Source organism: Orbicella faveolata, unplaced genomic scaffold (assembly GCF_042242905.1).
Source record: "Orbicella faveolata isolate gen_17 unplaced genomic scaffold, um_ofav_v1 contig_26, whole genome shotgun sequence".
Classification (NCBI taxonomy): Eukaryota; Metazoa; Cnidaria; class Anthozoa; order Scleractinia; family Merulinidae; genus Orbicella; species Orbicella faveolata.
Genome location: NW_028301554.1, coordinates 1,235,072 through 1,258,557, shown reverse-complemented (window position 1 = coordinate 1,258,557; position 23,486 = coordinate 1,235,072). Strand labels below are relative to the sequence as shown.

At 40.3% G+C, this 23,486-nt stretch overlaps 2 protein-coding genes across 6 annotated transcripts; both read left to right on the top strand.

The window, feature by feature from the left end:
* The first annotated feature begins 948 nt into the window (after positions 1-948).
* LOC149107541 (uncharacterized) lies at positions 949-23,173 on the top strand. Of its 3 annotated transcripts, XM_089295160.1 has the most exons (3): positions 949-1,267; positions 3,034-6,052; positions 21,547-23,173. In XM_089295160.1, the coding sequence occupies exon 2, from the start codon at positions 3,054-3,056 to the stop codon at positions 6,048-6,050; it is 2,997 nt and encodes a 998-aa protein (XP_089151286.1). In that variant the 5' UTR covers positions 949-1,267; positions 3,034-3,053; the 3' UTR covers positions 6,051-6,052; positions 21,547-23,173. The 3 variants fall into 3 exon arrangements, with proteins under 3 accessions (XP_089151286.1, XP_089151284.1, XP_089151285.1); XM_089295158.1 differs by lacking the exon at positions 949-1,267 and having other exon boundaries at positions 2,655-6,052; XM_089295159.1 differs by lacking the exons at positions 949-1,267; positions 21,547-23,173 and adding an exon at positions 9,875-10,716 and having other exon boundaries at positions 2,655-6,052.
* Positions 14,295-23,173, top strand: LOC149107540 (uncharacterized). Of its 3 annotated transcripts, none has more exons than XM_089295157.1 (3): positions 14,295-14,850; positions 17,257-20,275; positions 21,547-23,173. In XM_089295157.1, the coding sequence occupies exon 2, from the start codon at positions 17,277-17,279 to the stop codon at positions 20,271-20,273; it is 2,997 nt and encodes a 998-aa protein (XP_089151283.1). In that variant the 5' UTR covers positions 14,295-14,850; positions 17,257-17,276; the 3' UTR covers positions 20,274-20,275; positions 21,547-23,173. The 3 variants fall into 3 exon arrangements, 2 of the variants coding, with proteins under 2 accessions (XP_089151283.1, XP_089151282.1); XR_016208901.1 differs by lacking the exon at positions 14,295-14,850 and having other exon boundaries at positions 17,002-20,275; positions 21,547-21,608; positions 21,809-23,173; XM_089295156.1 differs by lacking the exon at positions 14,295-14,850 and having other exon boundaries at positions 17,002-20,275.
* Positions 23,174-23,486: the final 313 nt, after the last annotated feature.

Here is a 23,486-nt window from a genome sequence, read left to right as displayed (position 1 = left end):
CATTATAAGTTACTAATTTGTCACTGACTTTTTTAAGGATGTTTCTTCAACACGTTTCGTTCAGTGCTTAACGTTTTAGGGGTTGAAACTGAAAGGCTTTGCACGTGATTCAAAAAAGGCAGCACGTTAAACGCGCACTCTTAGAAGGCGACATGCAAAATTCAAGAAACGCATCGCAGAACTCACGCGCGTGCTAAACAGAGTCTCGCGCGACGTTTTCTGAATAGGCCAATAGGCCATTTGCGATTGCCTTTCGCCTCTGTGTCAAAACGAGCGCGCGCGCGCTTATACAGTAGAACCCCGCCTTACGGTCACCTCGTTAATTACGTCACCTCGTTTTTACGGCCAGTCTTTTTTGTCCCGGCGAAACGCCCATACATTTTCTCATAAGAAAACCCCGTTAATCCGGCCACTCTGTTAATACGGCCAACAGCCACATTCTGAAATCCCAACTGTTTTTAATACTGTATTTCCCCGTTAATATAATACGGCCTCTCGAACCAGTTATGTTCATTTTTCTATTGTTATTATTACAGGTTTTGATTGAACTTTCAACTTTTTTCAAAATCATACCTACATTTTGAATGCTTATTAAAGAGCAGTTGCTTAGAGGTGAGTTGTGATGTCTGTCAAGAAGTCACTTAAAATAGACCAGTTATGAAATTTTGATCCTATCCCTTCAATATAATGCGGCCACCTTGTTAATACGGTGAAATTTTCATGGCCAGTTGGTGACCACTGTATGAAATCACGTGTAAAACTTTCCAGTTTCAAATGATGAAGGTTAAAGCACTCAGTAACCGAAACTCTTGAAGTAACATCTTAAAAACAGTCAATGACAAGCCACATGTTTACAATATCATATCCTGACTACAATAACTCAGTGTTCCAATATATGTTTACATGATGAAAAAAAATTTTTTTTTGGTCGGAATTGTACCCGCCCACTCTTTCTCGAGTCATTTTTTTACCGATAATTTACATGAAAAAAGGTTGTCCTTTCTTACCAAGTCCTCCCTCATGTTCTATAATTATGTCCTTATTAATCATATTTCTGGTTTTTAAATGATCTTCTGCAAAGATCACGCGCAGACAGAAATTTCGTTTATTTTGTTTCCACTTGGCACGTCAGATGCTGCGAAACTGAAATGGTTTTAAGGATGGATAATTTATGCTAGCAACACAGTTATAAGCAGTAACACACAGACGCACCTCTACAGTTTTTGTTTATAAGAACGAACGGCTGAATACAGGTTACTGCGCAACGGTAAGTTAGTCGTTATTTTTTTTTTTTAAACAATGCATTTTTTGGGCTTCCACTGCTAACATTTAACATATTCGAGATATCACAAAAACCTCCTCAAATGATGTAATGCTTTGTCGGGTCAAGGCACGCTCGGATTTCCCGGATTTAAAACCTCTGCTAGCACAAATCTGCTAGCAGTCTATTAGTGACTTGCCCTGGAAATGCTACATGACCCACCCGACCAGTTCTTCGGATTTCCTACATTCAGGCTTATGAATAGACTACAATGATCAAGAACGCACCTTTATAGTTAGTTGACAAAGAAACTGCCCACCTACCGACACTAAGTAGAACTTTAAATCGTAGCATGATACTACAAACAAATGTTCTTTACCGTGTACATGTACTGCATGGCTTTGCTGTACGACCTTTACGGAAGTCAGTTTTGGGATGTTCTGTACAAGCAACATCACCTACCGATAAACTCGAATTCATTCGTTGTTATAAAGCTTAATTTAGCTCCATTAAAACTTATCTCGATTTTGTAATGACTTTTTCTCGGAGTTGCGAGAGACAAGCCGACTGTTTCAGTTTCGACTTTTTCCAGTGCGAACTTCACTGTGGTAAGAAAAACTAATCTCTCATTTATTTCAACCAGTCTCTCTGATATGGGCTATATAGGTATTTGCAGCTCCAAAGGGTAGGGTTTTTCAGCTGTTTTGGTCATAAAAAGGGTATCGAAAAGAAAATCAACAAAAGCCCTTCACAAATTATGTTTATGGTAATTTAACATTGGTCTGACCTAGGGAACTAATTATAACGCAGGTCTGAAACGGGGTTTAGATTTAACGGTCAGGTCATGCAAAGGGTTTCGAATTTTTGGTCAGGTCACAAATAGGGCAGGGAATATCGCAGATTTTGGTCATAAATAGGGTAAGGGTTTTGGGAAGCGGGCCGCACACCCCTACTCAATTTGTTTGGTAGTATCACCCTCTCTCTCTTCCCCCCCCCCCCCCCCCCCAAGGGAGTTAAAACCCATCTCTTGTACGCGCCAAACACATGCATTTGTGATACAATCATCTGGTTTTATTTTGGAATTTCGCCGGAAAGACCCAAATGTTTCGTAGGTTCCATGCACTTTTCAAGGGGAACTCTACTGATTTAAGAAGCTTATCTTATACTATTTGCCTTGTTAGTTGAAAAGTAGAGTTTTGCGATATTCAAAATATTACATACCGAAGTTTAATCGAAGAAATTTTCCTCCAAGTTTTTCATTCAAATTTCGAAGCATTTTTGCGCGTATTTTAAGTTCAATTGACCCAATCCCTCTGATCTGGGTATCATTGGAGAGATTTTTTCCTCCGGCAGAACTTGAATATACGTGGTGCTAGTTGATGAGGTCGGAAGTGGAACAAAGGACAATGCTCGTCAAGGCCGGTTTCGGCTGGCACAGGAGCCAGGATAATTGAAGTGTGCTCGCAGTACTGATTCCTCCTATTCACGGTCGATAACACATTGAGTGGAGAAAGGGCGGATTTAGGATTTCTTCAGGTTATTTTCTTTATAATGGTAAGGTTTGATAAAGTTTGAACGGGAGGTAAAAATCTTCTAATCTGAGTCGAGCCAACGTGTCCCATTCTGCATAAAACGGTTAGCTAGGAGCCCATAGCAGGTTTACCTCTAGCATTAAGTTCGCCGGTACTCATTTATATACGTAGATGGAGAGAAGTACAAAAGTATAATGTTATTTTACACTATAGAGCTTGAGTGGTATTTTCTTTTCACAGGGGTTATAGAGGAGGACAAAATGAACAATCTAGACTACGTTTCCGAAGTCATTTGTGTTGGCATGGCTATTGCAACTTTCCTTCTCAACACCGGTCGGGGTGTAAAAGCCATTGAGGTCAGTAAAGAATGCTTGATTTTCGTAAATAATGAGGTGCTGGAAAAAAAGAAGGAGCAGTTTGTTCAATTAGTTAGCATTGCTGTCTATGAAACAATCTTCATGGCGTATTGTCTTATCTCTGATTATACAAATGCCATAAAATACGGCAGGCAACTTCTTGACATTTATCAAGATCGTGGAGAAACAGGGGAAGATGAAGGAATTCTATTATTAAAACTAGCCATGATTTATGAAATACAATTTAAATATCCAGAGGCAGGAAAACTTTATGAGAAAGCGATAAATATCACGAGAGAAATCGGTGACAGGAAAGGGGAATCAGCCGCTTACGGAAACTTAGGAGCTGTGGTTTCATCTCTTGGTGAATACGATAAAGCTATAGAATATCTTGGGAAAGCACTGGCAATTACAATTGAAATTCGTGACAGAGCAGGAGAAGCAAGCTGTTACGGAGAGTTAGGAATTGTCTTTCAAGCTCTTGGGGAATATCACAAAGCTAAAGAATATATTGAGAAAGCACTAACCGTTAGAATAGAAATTGGCGACAGAAAAGGAGTATTAACAAATTTCGTGAACTTAGGAATTATTTTTCAGTCTCTTGGTGAATATGACAAAGCTAAAGAGTATCTTGAGAAAGCACTAGCGATCGGAATTGAAATTAATGACAGAGCAGAAGAAGCAAGCTGTTACGGAAACTTAGGAACTGTGTTTCACTCTCTTGGTGAATATGGCAAAGCTAAAGAATATCTTGAGAAAGCACTTGCGATCAGAATTGAAATTGGTGACAAAAAAGGAGAAGCAGCAGATTGCGGAAACTTAGGGGTTAGCTTTCAATCTCTTGGAGAATGTGACAAAGCTGTAGAATATCTTGAGAGAGCACTTGCAATCAAGAAAGAAATTGGTCACAGAAAAGGAGAAGCAAGCTGTTACGGAAACTTAGGAACTGTGTTTCAACATGCTTGTGAATATGGCAGAGCTAAAGAACACTATGAGAAAGCACTTGCGATCAGGAGTGAAATTGGTGACAGAGAAGGAGAAACAGCAGATTACATAAACTTAGGAACTAAGTTTCTATCTCTTGGTGAATACGAGGAAGCCAAAGAAAACCTTGACAAAGCACTTGCAATAACAGTTGAAATTGGTTACAGAGCAGGAGAAGCAACCTGTTACGGAAACTTAGGATATTTGTTTCAATCTCTTGGTGAATATGACAAAGCTAAACAATATTATCAGAAAGGACTTGTGATAAGAAAAGAAATTGGTGACAGAGCAGGAGAAGCAACAGATTACTTGAACTTAGGATCATTGTTTCATTTTATTGGTGAGCCTGTCGTTGCTGAAGGTTATCTCGAGAAGGCACTTTCAATTAATCAAGATATTGGAAACCTAGACAAAGAGTTTGCATGCCTTTGTGAACTTACAGTCGTGAAGATAGCCCAAGAAAAGATCCAGGAAGCTTTTGAGTGTCTGGTCTTGAGCATGGAAAAAAGCGAAAGTTTGCGTGCTTTTCTAAGAGACAACGATCAATTTAAAGTATCGCTTTCAGATATTCGCAGCTTTCCTTATCGGAATCTTGCTGCCTTCCTTGTTTTTTGGGGGAATCCTAACGAAGCCCTTTATGTTGTAGAGCTGGCACGTGCTAGGGCCTTGGCAGATTTGATGGCAAGACGGTACTCTGTTGAAAGGCAAATATCTGCTGATCCACAATCTTGGATTGGCATAGAGAATATTATGAAACAAGAAAGCAACTGCTCTTGTCTGTACATTTCTAATCATAACAAGAAAATGTTTTTGTGGATTCTCAATACAAGCGGAGTAATGCATTTTCGAACAATAACAGTAAATGAAAGTGATATCGCTGCCGGATCATCTGACAGCTTGGATGATTTTTTTGCTAAAAGCCTCCGCAGCTTTGGTATTTTATCCGAAGAGGATTGCGAAGATCGATCTTTAAATGACATTGAGCCAAAACCAGATGTCTCTCAGGAAGAGGAGCTTGCCACTTTGCGACAAAGAAGGGGTGAAGATGATCCCGAACAGAATCTAACCTTGTTCTACAATATGATCATCGCTCCTGTGACCGACTTACTTGAGGGGTCCGAGATTATCATTGTTCCTAATCCCTGCTTGTACCATGTTCCATTTCCAGCTTTACTTGATGACGGAGGAAAGTACTTATCAGACACGTTTAGGATTCGCATTGTTCCTTCCTTGACCACTCTCAAATGCATCCAGGGCAGTCCTACTGACTATCACAGTCAGTGTGGTGTTCTGATAGTCGGTGATCCTGAGATTGGTAGAGTGCGTTACAATAGTCGTCGTACAACTTTCAAACCATTGCCCTTTGCAAGAAAGGAGGCAGAGATGATTGGGCGACTGCTGGGTGTTCAGCCTTTGTTAGGAGAGAAAGCAACCAAGCAGGCGGTGCTTGAAATGCTACATTCAGCAGGTCTGATACATTTTGCTGCACAAGGTGATGCCGAAAGAGGAGAAATTGTCCTCTGTCCTGGGCGGTCTACTAAGAAGTTTCCTACAGAAGAACAGTACCTTTTGACAATGTCTGACATTTCACAAGTTCAGCTGCGAGCCAAACTTGTTGTACTAAGCTGTTGTCACAGTGGACGTGGGAAGATCAGAGCCGAGGGAGTTATTGGAATTGCTCGAGCGTTCTTAGGGTCCGGTGCACGCTCAGTGTTAGTGGCATTGTGGGCCCTTGATGACAAAGCAACAGAGCAGTTCATGAGTCGTTTCTACGAGCATCTTGTTGGTGGAGAGAGTGCCAGTGAATCTCTTCACGAGGCCATGAAATGGATGCGGAGTAACGGCTGGTCTGAAGTGAGGCAGTGGGCACCATTTATGTTGATTGGAGATAACGTGTCATTTAAGTTTGGAAAATAAGGGTAAGTTTTCAGATAAGATAACAATAATTTTATCATTCTTGTGTTTAGAAGCCAGTATCCTTTAACTTGCATTTCATTAGAAGTAGCAAGATCCCGCCAAATCATACCAATTCTGTTTGAAGATTGCTTCAACTATTTGAGAATGTCTTTTAAGGTATCATGGTAGGTGGATTGACAGTGTTTGGAAATCGCCCTCTTACGCTGGCGATTTGAGAGAAAACCCAATCAACCTATATATTTTCTGAAAGCGTAATAGTTATAGAACACAATCATATCTTTGAAATTTTCTAAATTTTATTGTCGCAGTGAAATTAAAAGAAATACCCAGAAACACTGCTTCGCTTAAACTGGTTCGCTTCCGCGCGTGAATTATCGGAGCGAAGCGATCAACATCGGAAATATTTTCTCACACATCACCCTCAAAAAGGATGTCAGCGATTTTCCAGATGTCGTTTGGATTTTTTTTGTACGCCCTCCTAAAGTTTCATGTTTTCAAGGCGGACGTTTCCTTCTACTAAAGAGGCCATAACTTTGAAACGGAAGCGGAATTAAACAAAGCTCGAAAACCTTTTTCGAAGGAGGTATCCTGGAACATACCTGCCGATTTTCAGCCAAATCCGTAGGAAGACGCGCGTAAACGAACTAAAAATGTTCATCCTGGTATGCAGTTTATTTTATCGAGAAAAAGACGAAAAGCCTTTTATGAGATTGGTATGATTAGGTGTTAAAAATCCCCTCCGCACTGACAGATGTCGGCGTGGGTCAGTTTACCACAACAGTGACTTATGACAACTTGAAATAAACAGATGTCTAAAATTCTGGCGCGGAAACCAGTCGTAGTGAAATCGTCCGAGAAGCGACAAACTACCAAGAGCTTTATACAGGTTTGTCTTTAAGCTGGCGTGATTTCGTTTACTTAAAAGATTTCGTCGGCGGCATTGGTATTATGTTGCTCAAGTTTAGGCTTCTTCGTTCTCGAGACATGTTTTGAAACCATGCCTCGTGAAGGCAAAAGAGGAAATGTCGAGGTCTACATCTGCGCTTGACTCTCTCATTGTGGGAGTTTCGGAATCGCGTCCGTTCTCCAGCAATTTCGTGCGACGATCACTTGTTGTAGTTTGTCCTTCAGCTTCATTGGCGGGACTTGTGTCCTCGAGTTCCTTCAACAATTTTGCTTGGTTTAATACAGTGCTACCGTGGGTCGCTGAGAGCCAAATACCTTGTTCGACGCAATTCGCTTTACACGTGACAACTGGCGGTGAATTTTATTTAGAGGTGTCAATGCGCCGTAAGGGGTTAATGAGATTTAAAAATAGCTTTTCTCTTTACCTTAAAAAGTAAAATAGCTTTTTTCCCATTCCTTTTGCAAAATATTTATTTCAGTCTTCTCAATTTGAACAGCAAAAAAAAAAAGAAAGAAAAAAAAAAAAGAAAGATTTTTCGCATTTTTCGTAAAATTCACCCACCATGACACCTTAATATGAACTAATTAACAAATAACGAAGCCTCGACTGTGCTCTGTTCTGTTGTAAAGCACGCAGGAAGCGGTAGAGCACGAAAGAAGTGTAGGGGAAAACACGAGACGTAGTCGAGTGTTTTTCCCTACTTCCTGAGTGCTCTACCGCTTCCTAAGTGCTTTACAACAGAACAGAGCACAGTCGAGGCTTCTTTATTTGTTTTATGATAAAGAAACAGATAATTTCCCCACGCATTCGGCTGAATTTTCAAACCAAACTTTATTTTCCAAACGAGCAAAAGTGGCGTCAGCCGTGCACTGTTCTCTGATAAAGGACGCTAAAATAAGCCAATCACAATCCTCGTTAGAATTGTTCAAATAATTTGATTGGCTAACGAAGCGACAGCTGTCAATCACAAACTTGATTTCAGCTAAGCTTTCAGTTTTGAGTAGTTTGAGCGGCTTTCGAGAGAAGAACGATGCCTTCAAAGTTCGCTTTTAAGTTAATTTTTAAATACGGATCTAAAGGCAGGTAAAGGTTTATAGTCCAGAGGAATCCGGCCGTATTGTCGCCCAGGAAAACGAGCACTTTTCCAGTGGAAATTACGAAACGCGGAGCTCAAAGCTTGTGGATGAAACTGCGAAATGCCGAGTTGAATTTGAAAGGAGCTGCAGTTATTTACGGCTTGTAGCCACATGCAGCAAGATTGCCCGAACTAGCGTAAAAGTTAGAAAGACTTAACGGCTCCCACTGGTTCTACTCCGAGCACAGAAGAGAATATCAGAGCAAGTTTTGCACTGACCACTCGTCGGTTTACTTCGCTTAGATGACCGGGGAACGAGCGTTACTACACTGCATGTAAGTGTTGTTTGAGCAAATGAGCATTTTTAATTGTAAATTTGCAAAAATAAAGCTTCTCATCATAAACAGAGACAGTTCAATCGTTGTTTTCTGTCGTTGTTTTACTTCTTAGTATAATTTCTGCCTTCGTAACAAATATGTTATTATCGAAGCACTGTTTAGGTTGAGAATTTGTGTATTTCGCTACAGCTGTACATGTTTTGTCAGCGGGAATCTAGCAAAACTTGTTATTTTAGTACAGTTTTAACACTACTGTTGCTAACAATGGTCTCTGTGAGCCATATTTACTGCAGAAAAATAGCTCGCTTCCGCTGCGTTTGTCTGAGTCACAGGGGATGTTTAATTTTGGTCAAATTTGTCAAAATTCCGTCGCAAAAATTTGGAAGCCAACTTACCGTCATCAACCCGTGTTCTGTTCTCTGATAAAGCACGCTGTTTCAGCCAATCAGAGCGCGCGTTATATGGAAACTTTATTATAATTTAATTTGGAGGGCGTACAATGCACTGTCAGAAAAGTTCTTTGTAAATGAAAGGACTTTTCACCATGTGATAAACTCTCGACTGAATTAAGCTTCTGATGGCTGGATTTCAGCAGCCAGGCCTATGTATTCCAGTAAAAAAGGTTGGTCAATGATCGAAGGCGACGTGGTACCTTTTCAAAGTCGGTTAAAAACGCAAAGATATGAACTTCATTCAAATACATTTTTAATCAATGGTTCATCAGTGTTTACGCTAAAATCGTCTGTAATAGTGAAATATCCTTTTGGATTATGACCAAAATAAGACTTACAAACTAAAGTCGGGCAATTTTGCGTCCTATCCTTTAACGCTGCCAGATTCAGAAACTGGGTGTTCAACAGTACAATAGAATATAGGTTTGTCAACTCTATTGACCAATCAGAGCGCGCGTAGTATCTCTGGTATTTTATAACAGTCAACAGCAACCACTTGCTTCTTTCTCAGTGCTATGAAATCACGTTAGTTTGTTAATCCATGGCCGATAAGCACTTGTTTTAGTCTTTCGGATCGCCCCAAGCAAAACCCAAACCTTTTTGGTGTTATCTTTTAGAACCAGAATTAGCTTTATAGAACTGAGGAAGTGGCGTTTTTAATTTCTAATGAAGGCTTAACTGAGGCTACTTTACCCCACCCCCCCCCCCCGGAGGGGACGGGGGTGCTTGTCGTACCTTTTAGGGTTTAAAACAGCGGTTTTGGTACCTTTTAGGGTGTTTAGCCTCATACGTCGTACGGCGGGAGTGTCAGTGTATGCGTTGATTTAGAATTGGTACCTCTTAGAGGTGACAACATTTCAAGCCGCGCACACAAAATAGGATCTTGGTACCTCTTAGGGAATCTTTTCAAAATTTCCGACAAGCTCCCCCGTCCTTTTACATAGCAGTCCCCGCGGGACTTTACCCTGTTTACATCACGAAGGAAGCCATTTCAGTTGGCGAGTGAGTCTTTTGCTTACTCACAGTAACTGGTTGTGTTCCTATTCTTACAGAGACGTTTTGCATCAGCCTTTTTCTTGGGTCTGACACTGAAATCCAAGATGATCGTCACGAGGCATTTTCCCCTCGACTTGTGTCCCGAGTACGAACAAGTTTGAGGCAAAGTGACATTTTAATTTTTGAGTGGAATAACTCCGTGACAAGACTGATTTATGTGATAGGAAAGCAGTAACAAGTTATCAGTGACTAAGTAAATAGTCAGTAATAAGTGATGAAGTCCTGATTTCCCTTTACAAGACCATCAAATTTTTAAACAGACTGGTGATGAGAAGAGAGAAAATCATCAACTAGGAGATACTGTCTTGATGAACTCTTAAATTCTCAGAGCTAACATCAACGGAAATGTATGGCAATAAGACGGGATAATCGCCATTTTGAGCTTAGGACAGAACTGAAGATCACTGGCAAGAGGATTCAGCAAACTTAAGTTTTTCCATGAACTTTTTTGAAAACCTTGAGAAGTGTAAATAAAGTTCAGTTCCTCGGCCGCGCTTGTAAAAAGTCAATTTTTTTCTCTTCTGCCTGTAGGGATATCCCATGTTATTTTCATTTGCAAGATGTAACTATGACTTAGCTTAGGTAGTCTTAGGAAAAGTAAACGCATACATTAAAAAACTTTTTGCTACCATGTCAAGATCGTTAATTTGCTGTCGACGACATTTGTATGATTGCGGCTTACATTGATACGTTTGGAATACATTTGCTTTCTTATATCTTTGATATATTGTAATATCTTTTTCGTAGTTTTATATTTTACTTTTAAAGTCAATTGTAAAGGGGCCAACGTAATTGGTCGAGCCTCTTTAAATAAAGTTGGTTGATGTTTTTATTATCATTCGCTGTGGTCACTGCTTTCTCATTGACTAACACCCGGAGGGGGACTCCCATATAAAAAGGACGGGGGGGTGCTTGTCGTACCTTTTAGGGGTGAAAAAAGTAGTTTTGGTGCCTCTTAGGGTGTTAAGCCTCAAAAGGTCCACATTGGGAACTGTTCCGGCAGCTTTCCGAGTATTGAACCGAAGAAATAGGACAGGCTTTAATGAGTTATGCAAGAATTGGTACCTCTTAGAGGAGAAGAAATTGCAAGCCACGCCCACAAAACAGGATCTTGGTACCTCTTAGGGGTTCTTTTCGGGTGAGGTAGCAGCTCTCGTAAGGTCTCACATGAATGGCTTGATACCCCTTGAGAGAAGAATATAACAAACAACAGAAACAATGCCCCTAGCTCCAAAACAATAACAGCTGCTAACTATGAAGAGAATTACAAGCTTACGAGAGCTGCTACACTTTTGTTCTTATCAAAATATCCGACGAGCAGCCCGTGCTTTTTATATGGGTATTCCCTTACTAATGTGATCTGCTGGCGCATATGTCAGATTAAGCTAGATTATAAATCTTGGAAACCATCGCGCAGTGAAGCAAACATGTCTTGGTTGTGTTCTGCGCAACAGGATGTTAGTCATTATTTTCTTTGAAACAATGTCAGCCGCCATGTTGTGACGTCACTGCGCACATGTAACTTTACATGCTTTGTTATTTCTATGCAGTTCACCTGTATTATGATGTAGTTTGAGGCTGATTTATGAAAGCTCAGGATCCGAGAAAACACTGTTGAAAGTAAAAATCAACAAAGGCAGAAGAAGAAAACTGTGGTTTTTTTTATCATTTATAAGGTAATCTATCTGTGTTTGAAAGCTTATAAAGAATCCCTGACTAGGCGAGAAAAAACCATTGTTTGATGTATCGATTTTGCACCGGGATTTTGCATAATAAGGGTTACGTTGTTACAGTGTTTGAAAAAGCTCGCGTTAATCGAGTCGCAGCGAAGTAACATGTAGATATTAAGACGTACAGGGAGATCAACCCATTCGATGGACAACACAGCGCCATATCTATGAAATGGCCTGTTTAGAAATTGCCATCATGGGTTTTATGTCAATTGCGTGGGTCGGAGAGCGCCATGATGACTAAATAGGTGGCTTAAGCAACGATGACGGCGACGCCGAGGACTGCGTCGAGTCAAAAATCAATTTTTATTTTACCAGCGAAATTCGCGATTATCTTGATCTGTTCAGTACCCCAATGGCTCTGAAAACGTGCACAGGCTAACCATGTAACGACAGCGTTCAATTTTCAAATGGAAATACGAAAAATTAGCCGTTGTCGTTCGCCTTCCTCAGACTACACAGAACTTGGTCATTTCATGTTGTTGTTGTTGTGCAGAGGACGGCAAAGAAATGTACAAAGATTTATTACGCACGTGCACAGCCATTGTTTTGCTCATTAAACCTTATGTTTGGTGACATTCTCTTCGCCGCCGTCGTCGTAGTTTGCTTAAACTCCCTTATATTTCAGGTAAATAAATATCTTGCCGTTTTTCGGATTAATTTCAAACGATTAATTAACTCGCGAATCATCTAACATAACATTCGGCTACCTTAGCTCGCTATTAGTGCAGTGCTATTTAATGAAAATTTATTTGCATCTAAACTTGAGTCATGCTTGGCGCCCAAGCCTTCAACATGGCGGCCACAATGGGGGACCTTCAACGAGTTTGTCAGTGTTGTCGCAATCTCCTTAAAACGTAAGTATAAATCGTTTGCTTACACGCACTACATACTCTCATCAAGACGACTTGCTAAAAATTCGGGTTTTTTAAACTTTCTTTTCTTTTAAAACATAAATCATACTGATTGATCTACTATCAAAATCAGAAGCATATTATTTGCTTCTATCGAAATACACGGCGTCCTTAGTAATGATGCCGACTGTTTCCAAACCAGTATCAACGTGAAGAATCGTTAACTGAACTTTTTTTTTTTTTTTTAAAAATTTGCGTCTCCTCGATCAAATCTACAAGCGGTAATGAGGGACTGGTGGTTGATCGCCGGGTGGGCGTTCAAAGCGCGAGCAAAGACCTGTTTACATTATAAGTTACTAATTTGTCACTGACTGTTTTTAAGATGTTACCTGAACACGTTTCGTTTAGTGCTTAACGGTTTATGGGTTGAATCTGAAAGGCTTTACACGTGATTCAAAAAGGCAGCACGTTAAACGCGCACTGTTAGAGGGCGACATGCAAAATTGGAGAAACGCATCGCGGGACTCACGCGCGTGCTAAACATAGTCTCGCGCGATATTTTCTGAACAGGCCAATAGGCCATTTGCGATTGCCTTTCGCCTCTGTGTAAAACGAGTCTTCGTACGAAACCATTCGTAGGAAAATGAGTTCTGCATACAAATTCATTTTCATCCAAATCAAACTTATTTTTATAAGAAAGGTTTTGCATGGTACTCTAGCCTGCAGTTCAGGCGTTTTCCGTATGTTCACGTGCTATCGGTACTCCTACACCTTAGGACCACTTTTCGTCTCTTGCGAGTTTGAATCCAAGGTGGCGCTTGCCTTATCAAAATGCGTGCGCTCGCTCGTCAAAATACTCCTGCACTGCAGGCTTATGTTACTCTAGTACGTTTTTAACGGGGAAGCTCTGGCCGGAGGTCCAGCCTCTTACCCTTTTGTATACCATTTTTCACACACTTTCTTAAAAACACTGCATCCGTTTTCTGAACATTTGGAATGAAGTTAATGAAAAATATTACGGGAGAACATCAAGCATTACCAGAAGAGATGTTAACCAAAAATCAAGTATTTGTATTCAGTTGTTCCGGCAGGAGTCAAGGTACTCCCATTTCCCTACCCTTTCATATACCTCAACTTGTGTAATCCCTACCCTTTTATATCCCTGAGGCCTGAGAAAGGTACTCCTTTCGGGCGGAACCCCCCGTATAGGCTATTATAGGGAGTACACTCCCCCCCGGGTACATCGTAAGGTAACAATTTGCCACTGACTGTTCTCAAAGTTGTTCTTCATCAACACGCTTCGTTTAGCGCTTACAACTTCATCAGTTGAAACTGAAAGTTTTTTTCATTATATAGACACGAGTGTTTTACTGGAAAATACACCACTCGTAAAATTCATACGAAACTACATCCGGGACTCGGATGGCGTATTTTCCATATCCTCACTAGTGAAGATATTGATGACTTCACTGATATCATGTTTGAACCTTAAACTGTACTTAAATTTGTTGGTGCATGATCGAAACATCTTCGAATCTTCCTCGAAAGTCTTCGGCAATCTTCAGTAATCTTCCACATTTTCGGAAATTGTTCGGAAGGAGAATCTTTGATCGGAAATCTTCAGAAATTGGTCGGAAATCTTCGGAAAATCGTCCAAAACGTCGTCATTAGTATGTCTATATGATAAACAAAATAATGCATAGTTCCTTTTTCGATATGGAATATCTCTTCTCGTCTTCTCTTCTCTTTTCTTCTCAAAAAGACAGCTCGTTAAACGAACGCGCTTAGAAACTTAGAAATGTAGTGCGCGACTCACGTGCGCTATGTTTTTTTTTATGTTTTAGACGTAACCTTCCAAGGGCGCTCGTATATTGAATCACGTGTAAAACTTTTCAGTTTCATCTGAAGAAGGTCTAAGCACTAACTGAAACGTCTTGAAGTCACATCTTAAAAACAGTCAGTGACAAACCAGAAACTTAAAGTGTCATCTCCTGACTACAATTACTTAATGTTTCAATACGTGTTTACATCATGAAGAAGAGTTTTTTAGTAAGAATTGTACCCGCCCACTCCTCCTCGAGTCATTTTTTACCGGTAATTTATCTGAAAAAAAGTTTTCCTCTCTTACCAAGTTCTTGCTCATGCTCTATAATTATGTCCTTATTAATCATATTTCTGGTTTTTAAATGATCTTCTGCAAAGATCACGCGCAGACAAACACTTCGTTTCTTTTGTTTCCGCTTGGCACGTCAGATGCTGCAAAACTGAAATGGTTCTAAGGATGGATAATTTATGCGAGCAACACAGTTATAAGCAGTAAAACACAGACGCACCTCTACAGTTTTTGTTTGGAAGAACGAAAGACTGAACACAGACTACTGCGCAACGGTAAGTTATTCGTTATTTTGTTTAAAACAATGCATTATTTGGGCTTCCACTGATAACATTTAACATATTATTCGAGATATCACAAAAACCTCCTCAAATGATGTAATGCTTGGCCGAGTTAAGACGCGGAGTTCCCTGCTAGCAGTCTATTAGTGATTTGCCTTAGGAAATGCTACATGACCCGCCCGACCAGTTCTTCGATTCCCTACCGTCAAGCCTATGAATAGACTACAATGATCAAGAACGCACCTTTATATTTAGTTGACAAAAAAACTGCCCAAATACCGACATCAAGTAGAACTTTAAATCGTACCATGACACTACAAACAAATGTTCTTTACCGTGTACATGTACTGCATGGCTTTGCTGTACGACCTATAAGGAAGTCTGTTTTGGGATGTTCTGTACAAGCAACATCACTTACCGATCAAACTCGAACGTATTCGTTGTTATACAGCTTGATTTAAATCCGTTAAAACTTCTCTCGATTTTATAATGATACTTTTTCTCGGAATTTTGAGAGACTCGCCTACTGTTTCAGTTTCGAATTTTTCCAGTACGAACTTCACTGTGGTGAGAAAAACTAATCTCTCATTTATTTCAACCAGTCCAAAATAAACTCGAGACTGTTCGGTAAAACTTGGTTTGATTTTGTTTGATTGATAACATGGGTGTCCATAGCGCATCAAGCTAGACAATTTACGCGTATTACGTTACCCTGCTGGGGGGAATGAGGCACTGAGTATAACAAGGAATAAATCTGAACGGGCTGATTTTGTGACCTGTAACTATCGATGCGTATTTCGGGCTTCTTGAGCTACTTTTAGCTTCTGAGGGAGAGTTAAAGAGGAATCGCGATTCACTGTTTTCCATTCCATATCCCGACATTGATTTGAAAAAAAAGTCTTTCACTCCACTTGCCGAAGAGTGCAAATCATGTTTAAATCTGAAGATGCTTCCATTCGGTATCTCGGCGTTATAGTTTTTATGGGTTTAAAAACCCATCTCGCATATCGCCAAACAGATACGTTATATGATCATCAGTTTTCCTGGAATTGCGTGAAACACCCAAATGTTTCGTAGGTGCCATGCACGTTTCCAAGGGAACTCTACTGAGGCTGGAATCCATCACTAGGAGTGTGCAACTCCCATAGTAAACCTAGGTCATAGCATTTTTACAGACCGGTCTATTTTTAGGCTTCTTTTCCCGCGAGATAGGTCGGTTTCGGTCTACATGGGCGCGCATCGGTAAGGGAAAAAATGGCCGACCTCACATCAGGAGCCCATCACTTCTACCGCTGTAATGATGACGTCAGTTAAGAATAAAGTCCCTGCTTGTGATTAGTCACTGAAGTTTCTGTGGGGGTCTGAATTCCTGGTAAATTCAAACAAAAAATAGATCGGTCTGTCAAAACGCCATGACCGGAATGTAGGGTAGTTGCATGCTCTTAGTGATTTTCTCCTGACTGAGGTAAGAACCTCATCTTGTAGTTTTTGCCTTGTTAGTCGAAAAAATATATCTTTGCGATATTCATAGTATGACATGGCGAAGCTTAATCGAAGAAATTTCTTTCCAAGTTTTTTCACTCAAATTTCGAAGCCTTTTCGCGCGTATTTCAAGCTCAGTTAACCCAATCACTCTGATCTGGGCATTATTGGAAATATCTTTTCCTGTTGCGGACCTTGAGTAGAAGTAATGCCAATTATAGTCAATGGTGTTGACGTCAGAAGTGGAACAAAAGACAATGTTGGTCAAGGCCGTTTTCGGCCGGCACAGGAGTCAAGATAATTAAAGTGTGCTTGCAGTACTGATCCCTCCTATTCACGGTGGATAATACATTCAGTAGAGAAAGGGGCGGGGGATTTACATAATATATCAAACATGAAAAGCCGTGTTTGACCACATTTTCAAGCACCGAGAAGAGAGTTGAAAATACGACGCGCAGCAGAGTATTTTTGACGAACTTCGAGGTATTTGGATATGTGGTCAAACACTGTCTTGAGTGTTTGATAGATGTTCTCAATGGAAAGTAAAACTAAGAAGAAAACGGAGAAATGAAATCGTAAAAATCTATACTAATTAAGATCAGATATCCAAACACCGTCACGGTCATGATTTCCTTTGTTTAAACTTGATGAATTATTAAGGACTTTGAGAAGATTTCTTCAGGTTATTTTCTTTATAATGGAAAAGTTTCATAAAGTCTGAGCACGAGGTGAAAACCTTCTAGTCTGTGTCAAACCAACGTGTCCCATCTTGCATAAAACGAACAGCTAGGAGCCAATACCAGGCTCACCTCCAGCATTAAGTTCGCCAGTACTCATTTATACACGTAGGAGAAGAGAAGTACAAAAGTATAATGTTATTTTACACTATAGAGCTTGAGTGGTATTTTCTTTTTACAGGGCTTATAGAGGAGGACAAAATGAACAATCTAGACTACGTTTTTCAAGTCATCTGTGTTGGTTTGGCTATTGCAACTTTCCTTCTCAACACCGGTCGGGGTGTAAAAGCTATAGAGGTCTGTAAAGAATGTTTGATTTTCGTAAATAATGTGATGCCGAAAGAAAAGGAGGAGCAGGTTGTTAAATTAGTTAGCACTGCTATCTATAAAACAATCTTTATGGCGTATTGTCTTATCTTTGATTACACAAATGCCATAAAATACGGCAAGCAACTTCTTGACATTTACCTAGAGCGTGGAAAAACAGGCGAGGATGAAGGCATTCTATTATTAGAACTAGCCATAATCTATAAAAAACAATTTAAATATGTAGAGGCAGGAAAACTTTATGAGAAAGCGATCAATATCATGAGAGAAATTGGTCACAGGAGAGGAGAAGCAGTCGCTTACGGAAACTTAGGAGTTGTGTTTGAATCTCTTGGTGAACACGATAAAGCTATAGAATATCTTGGGGAAGCACTTGCTATCACAATTGAAACTGGTGACAGAGCGGGAGAAGCGAGCTGTTACGGAAACTTAGGAACTGTGTTTCTATCTCGTGGTGCATATGACAAAGCTAAAGAGTATCTTGAGAAAGCACTGGCGATCCAAATTGAAATTGGTGACAGAGCAGGAGAAGCAAGCTGTTACGGAAACTTACGAACTGTGTTTCGATCTCGTGGTGAATATAACAAAGCTAAAGAGTATCTTGAGAAAGCACTAGCGATCCAAATTGAAATTGGTGACAGAGCAGGAGAAGCAACCAGTTACGGAAACTTAGGAACCGTGTTTATGTCTCTTGGAGAGCATCGCAAATCTAAAGAATATACTGAGAAAGCACTTGCGATCAGAATTGAAATTGGTGACAGAGAAGGAGAAGCGGCAGATTACGGGAACTTAGCGGCTAACTTTGAATCTCTTGGAGAATATGACAAAGCTAAAGAGTATCTTGAGAAAGCACTTGCGATCCAAATTGAAATTGGTGACAAAGAAGGAGAAGCACGCTGTTACGGAAACTTAGGAACTGTGTTTCAACAGGCTCAGGAATATGGCAGAGCTAACGAATATCATGCCAAAGCACTTGCGATCAGGAGAGAAATTGGTGACAGACAAGGAGAAGCAAGAGATTATATAAACTTCGGAACTAAGTTTCTACTTCGTGGTGAATATGAGAAAGCTAAAGAAAATCTTGACAAAGCACTTGCAATCACAGTTGAAATTGACGACAGAGCAGGAGAAGCAGGCTGTTACGGAAACTTAGGATCTGTGTTTCAATCTCTGGGTGAATATGAAAAAGCTAAGGAATATTTTAAGAAAGGACTTGTGATAAGTAAAGAAATTGGTGACAGAAAAGGAGAAGCAGCAGAATACTTCAACTTAGGATCATTGTTTAGTTCGATTGGTGAGCCCATCGTTGCTGAAGGTTATCTCGAGAAGGCACTTTCAATTAATCAAGATATTGGACACCTAGACAAAGAGTTTGCATGCCTTCGTGAACTTACAGTCGTGAAGATAGCCCAAGAAAAGATCCAGGAAGCTTTTGAGTGTGTGGTCTTGAGCATGGAAAAAAGCGAAAGTTTGCGTGCTTTTCTAAGAGACAACGATCAATTTAAAGTATCGCTTTCAGATATTCACAGCCTTCCTCATCGGATTTTCGCTCTCTTCCTTGTTTTTCGGGGGAATCCTAACAAAGCCCTTTATGTTACAGAGCTGGCACGCGCTAGGGCCTTGGCAGACTTGATGGCAACTCGGTACTCTGTTGAAAGGCAAATCTCTGCTGATCCGCAATCTTGGATTGGCATAGAGAATATTGTGAAACATGAAAGCAACTGCTCTTGTCTGTATATCTCTAATTATGAGAACGCAATGTTTTTGTGGATTATCAAAACAAGCGGAGTCATGCATTTTCGAACAATAACAGTAAATGAAAGTGATATCGCTGCCGGATCATCTGACAGCTTGGAAGAGTTTTTTGCTAAACGCTTCCGCAGCTTTGGTATTTTATCCGAAGAGGATTGCGAAGATCGATCTTTAAATGATATTGAGCCAAAACCAGATATCTCTCATGAGGAGGAGCTCGCAGCTTTGCGACAAGGAAGGGGTGAGGATGATTCCGAACTGAATCTAATCTTGTTCTACAATATGATCATCGCTCCTGTGGCCGACTTACTTGAGGGGTCCGAGATCATCATTGTTCCTGATCCCTGCTTGTGCCATGTTCCATTTCCAGCTTTACTTGATGACAGTGGAAACTACTTATCAGACACGTTTAGGATTCGCATTGTTCCTTCCTTGACCACTCTCAAATGCATCCAGGACAGTCCTACTGACTATCACAGTCAGTGTGGTGTTCTGATAGTCGGTGATCCTGAGGTTGGTAGAGTGCGTTACAATAGTCGTCGTACAACCTTCAAACCATTGCCCTTTGCAAGAAAGGAGGCAGAGATGATTGGGCGACTGCTAGGTGTTCAGCCTTTGTTAGGAGAGAAAGCAACCAAGCAGGCGGTGCTTGAAATGCTACATTCAGCAGGTCTGATACATTTTGCCGCACATGGTGATGCCGAAAGAGGAGAAATTGTCCTCTCTCCTGGGCGGTCTACTAAGAAGTTTCCTACAGAAGAACAGTACCTTTTGACAATGTCTGACATTTCAGAAGTTCAACTTCGAGCCAAACTTGTTGTACTTAGTTGTTGTCACAGTGGACGTGGGAAGATCAGAGCCGAGGGAGTTATTGGAATTGCTCGAGCGTTCTTAGGATCCGGTGCACGTTCAGTGTTAGTGGCATTGTGGGCCCTTGATGACAAAGCAACAGAGCAGTTCATGAGTCGTTTCTACGAGCATCTTGTTGGTGGACAGAGTGCCAGTGAATCTCTTCACGAGGCCATGAAATGGATGCGGAGTAACGGCTGGTCTGAAGTGAGGCAGTGGGCACCGTTTATGTTAATTGGAGATAACGTGTCATTTAAATTTGGAAAATAAGGGTAAGTTTTCAGATAAGATAACAATAATTTTATCATTCTTGTGTTTTGAAGCCAGTATCCTTTAACTTGCATTTCATTACAAGTAGCAAGATCCCGGCAAATCATGCCAATTCTGTTTCAAGATTGCTTCAACTATTTGAGGATGTCTTTTAATATGAACTAATTTAATTTGGAGGGCGTACAATGCACTGTCAGAAAAGTTCTTTGTAAATGAAAGGAGTTTTTACCATGTGATCAACTCTCGACTGGGTTAATCTTCTGATGGTTGGATTTCAGCAGCCAGGCCTATGTATTTCAGTAAAAAAGGTTGGCCAATGATCGAAGGCGACGTGGTACCTTTTCAAAGTCGGTTAAAAATTCAAAGATATGGACTTCATTCAAATTCTTTTTCAATCAATAGTTCATCAGTGTTTACACTAAAATCGTCTGTAATAGTGAAATATTCTTTTGGATTATGACCAAAATACGACTTACAAACTTAAGTCGGGCAATTTGCGTCCTATCCTTTAGTGCTGCCAGATTCAGAAACTGGGTTTTTAGCGGTACAATAGAATATAGGTTTGTCAACTCTATTGACCAATCAGAGCGCGCGTAGTATCTCTGGTATTTTATAACAGCCATAGCAACCGCTGGCGTATTTCTCAGTGCTGTAAAATCACGTTAGTTGTTAATCCATGGCCAACGAGCACTCGTTTTAATCTCTCGGATCGCGCCAAGTAAGACCCAAACGTTGTTGGTGATATCTTTTGGACAGGAACTAGCTTAATACAACTAAGGAAGTAGCGTTTTTAATATTCTATGAAGGCTTACTTGAAGCTACTTTACCTGCGGGGCGACGGTGGTGCTTGTCGTACCTTTTAGGGTTTAAGAAAAGGTTTCGGTACCTCGCTCGGTGGGAGCTTCCGCGGTACGTTATAGGGTTTTGAGCCAAAAAAAAATATGACCGGGTATAGTTGATTTTCAACTTTACGAGTAGAAGGTATTTGGAGCAATCGTCTTTAACGCTATTAAAAATTATGAAAGTGTCAGTTAATTTGTTGTTTTCAAATTGGTACCTTTTAGTGGTGAAAAAAATTCAAGCCACGCCCACAAAATGGGATCTTGGAACCTCTTAGGGGCTCTTTTCAAAATTTCCCACAAGCACCCCCGTCCTGTTTACATAGGAGTCTCCGAGGGACTTAACCCTGTTTACATGAAGAAGGAAACCATTTCAGGTGGCGAGTGAATCTATTGCTTACTCACAGTAACTGGTTATTTTTATGTTCTTACAGAGACGTTGTGCATCAGCCTCGTACTTGGGTCTGACATTGAAATCCAAGATGGCCACCACGAGGTATTTTCCCCTCGGATTGTGTCCTGAGTACGAACAAGTTTGAGCCAAAGCGACATTTCAATTTTTGTGTGAATAACTCCGTGAAAAGACTGATTGATGTGATAGGAAAGTAGTAACAAGTAATCAGTGACTAAGTAGTCAGTAATAAGTGATCAAATCCTGATTTCCCCTTACAAGACCATGAAATTTTAAACAAACAGGTGATGAGAAGAGCGAAAGTCATCAACTAGGAGATATTGTCTTGATGAACTCTTAAATTCTCAGAGCTAACATCAACGGAAATGTATGGCAATAAGAAGGGAGAATCGGCATTTTGAGCTTAGGACAGAACTGAAGATCACTGGCAAGAGGATTCAGCAAACTTAAGTTTTACCGTGACCTTTTTTGAAAACCTTGGGTCGTTAAGATAAACTAAATCAACATGTGGCTGGTTGACATGGTAAAAAGTCGTCGCTGGTGGAACGGCTACCCCCATCCTCCTCGAACCAGCCTGTACTTAGCGTTTGTATCAGAAGAGTTGTCCAGTCTGACCACAGCAGACATTGGCCACCTAGAGTTTGCTCTTTCTCTCTACGTCTCTATTTATCCCGGCTAGGGATGGGTAGTGATATATTCTCCATGCCTTCAAATTAAGTTCTGCTCCACCAAGGGGCACCCTGTTGCCCAAGATTTCTCATGTACTAAGTAAATGGTTCTCTGTTATTGATAAACCCACTTACCATACCGAGCTTTCCTCCTTGTAAAACGGCGCAGTGTTTAAGTTTTACACGCCGTGTATTACACTGTGATAAAACGCGACGGGTATTTGAGAACACGAGGGAGATGTAGAAAACACGACTCGCAGGGGAGTTCTTTCTACATTTCTCGAGTGTTCTCAAATGTCCGGTGTGTTTCATCACAATGTAATACTCGGCTTAGGTTTCTTTATTTGCTTCATGATGTAGATTTTACATGCCGCAAGTAGAAACAAAGAAAATGTTTCTCTCCATCTCTAACAAAAATGCTGAATAGAGGTAATGTGGCGGAAAACAATAAAACACGCTTTTTCTGTTTTGTATTCTGATAAAACATGGCTTTTCGACCAATCAGAGCGCGCGCAGGGTCCTATCTCCCTTATAAACTTATTTTAATTACAATAAAATGTTTTAATAAACCGTAATAAAAAAAACAAAAAAAACTAAGATGTGTAAATAAAGTTCAGCTCCTCGGGCGCGCTTGTAAAAAGTCAATTTTTGTCTCTTCTGCCTGTAGGAATATCCCATGTTATTTTCATTTGCAGGATGTAACGATGACTTAGCTTAGGTAGTCTTAGGAAAAGTAAACACATACATTAAAACACTTTTTGCTACCATGTCACCATCGTTAATTTGCTGTCGACGACATTTGGATGATTGCGGCTTACATTGATACGTTTGTAATACATTTGCTTTCTTATATCTTTGATATATTGTAATATCTTTTTCGTAGTTTTATATTTTACTTTTAAAGTCAATTGTAAAGGGGCCAACGTAACTGGTCGAGCCTCTTTAAATAAAGTTGGTTGGTTGATGTTTTTTATTATCATACGCTGTGGTCACCGCTTTCTCATTGACTAACACCCGGAGGGAGACTCCCATATAAAAAGGACGGGGGGGGTGCTTGTCGTACCTTTTAGGGGTTAAAAAAGTAGTTTTGGTGCCTCTTAGAGTGTTAAACAATAACAGCTGCTAACTATGAAGAGAATTACAAGCTTACGAGAGCTGCACACTTTTGTTCTTATCAAAATATCCGACGAGCAGGCCGTGCTTTTTATATGGGTATCCCCTTACTAATGTGATTTACTGGCGCATATGTCAGATTAAGCTAGATTATAAATCTTGGAAGCCATCGCGCAGTGAA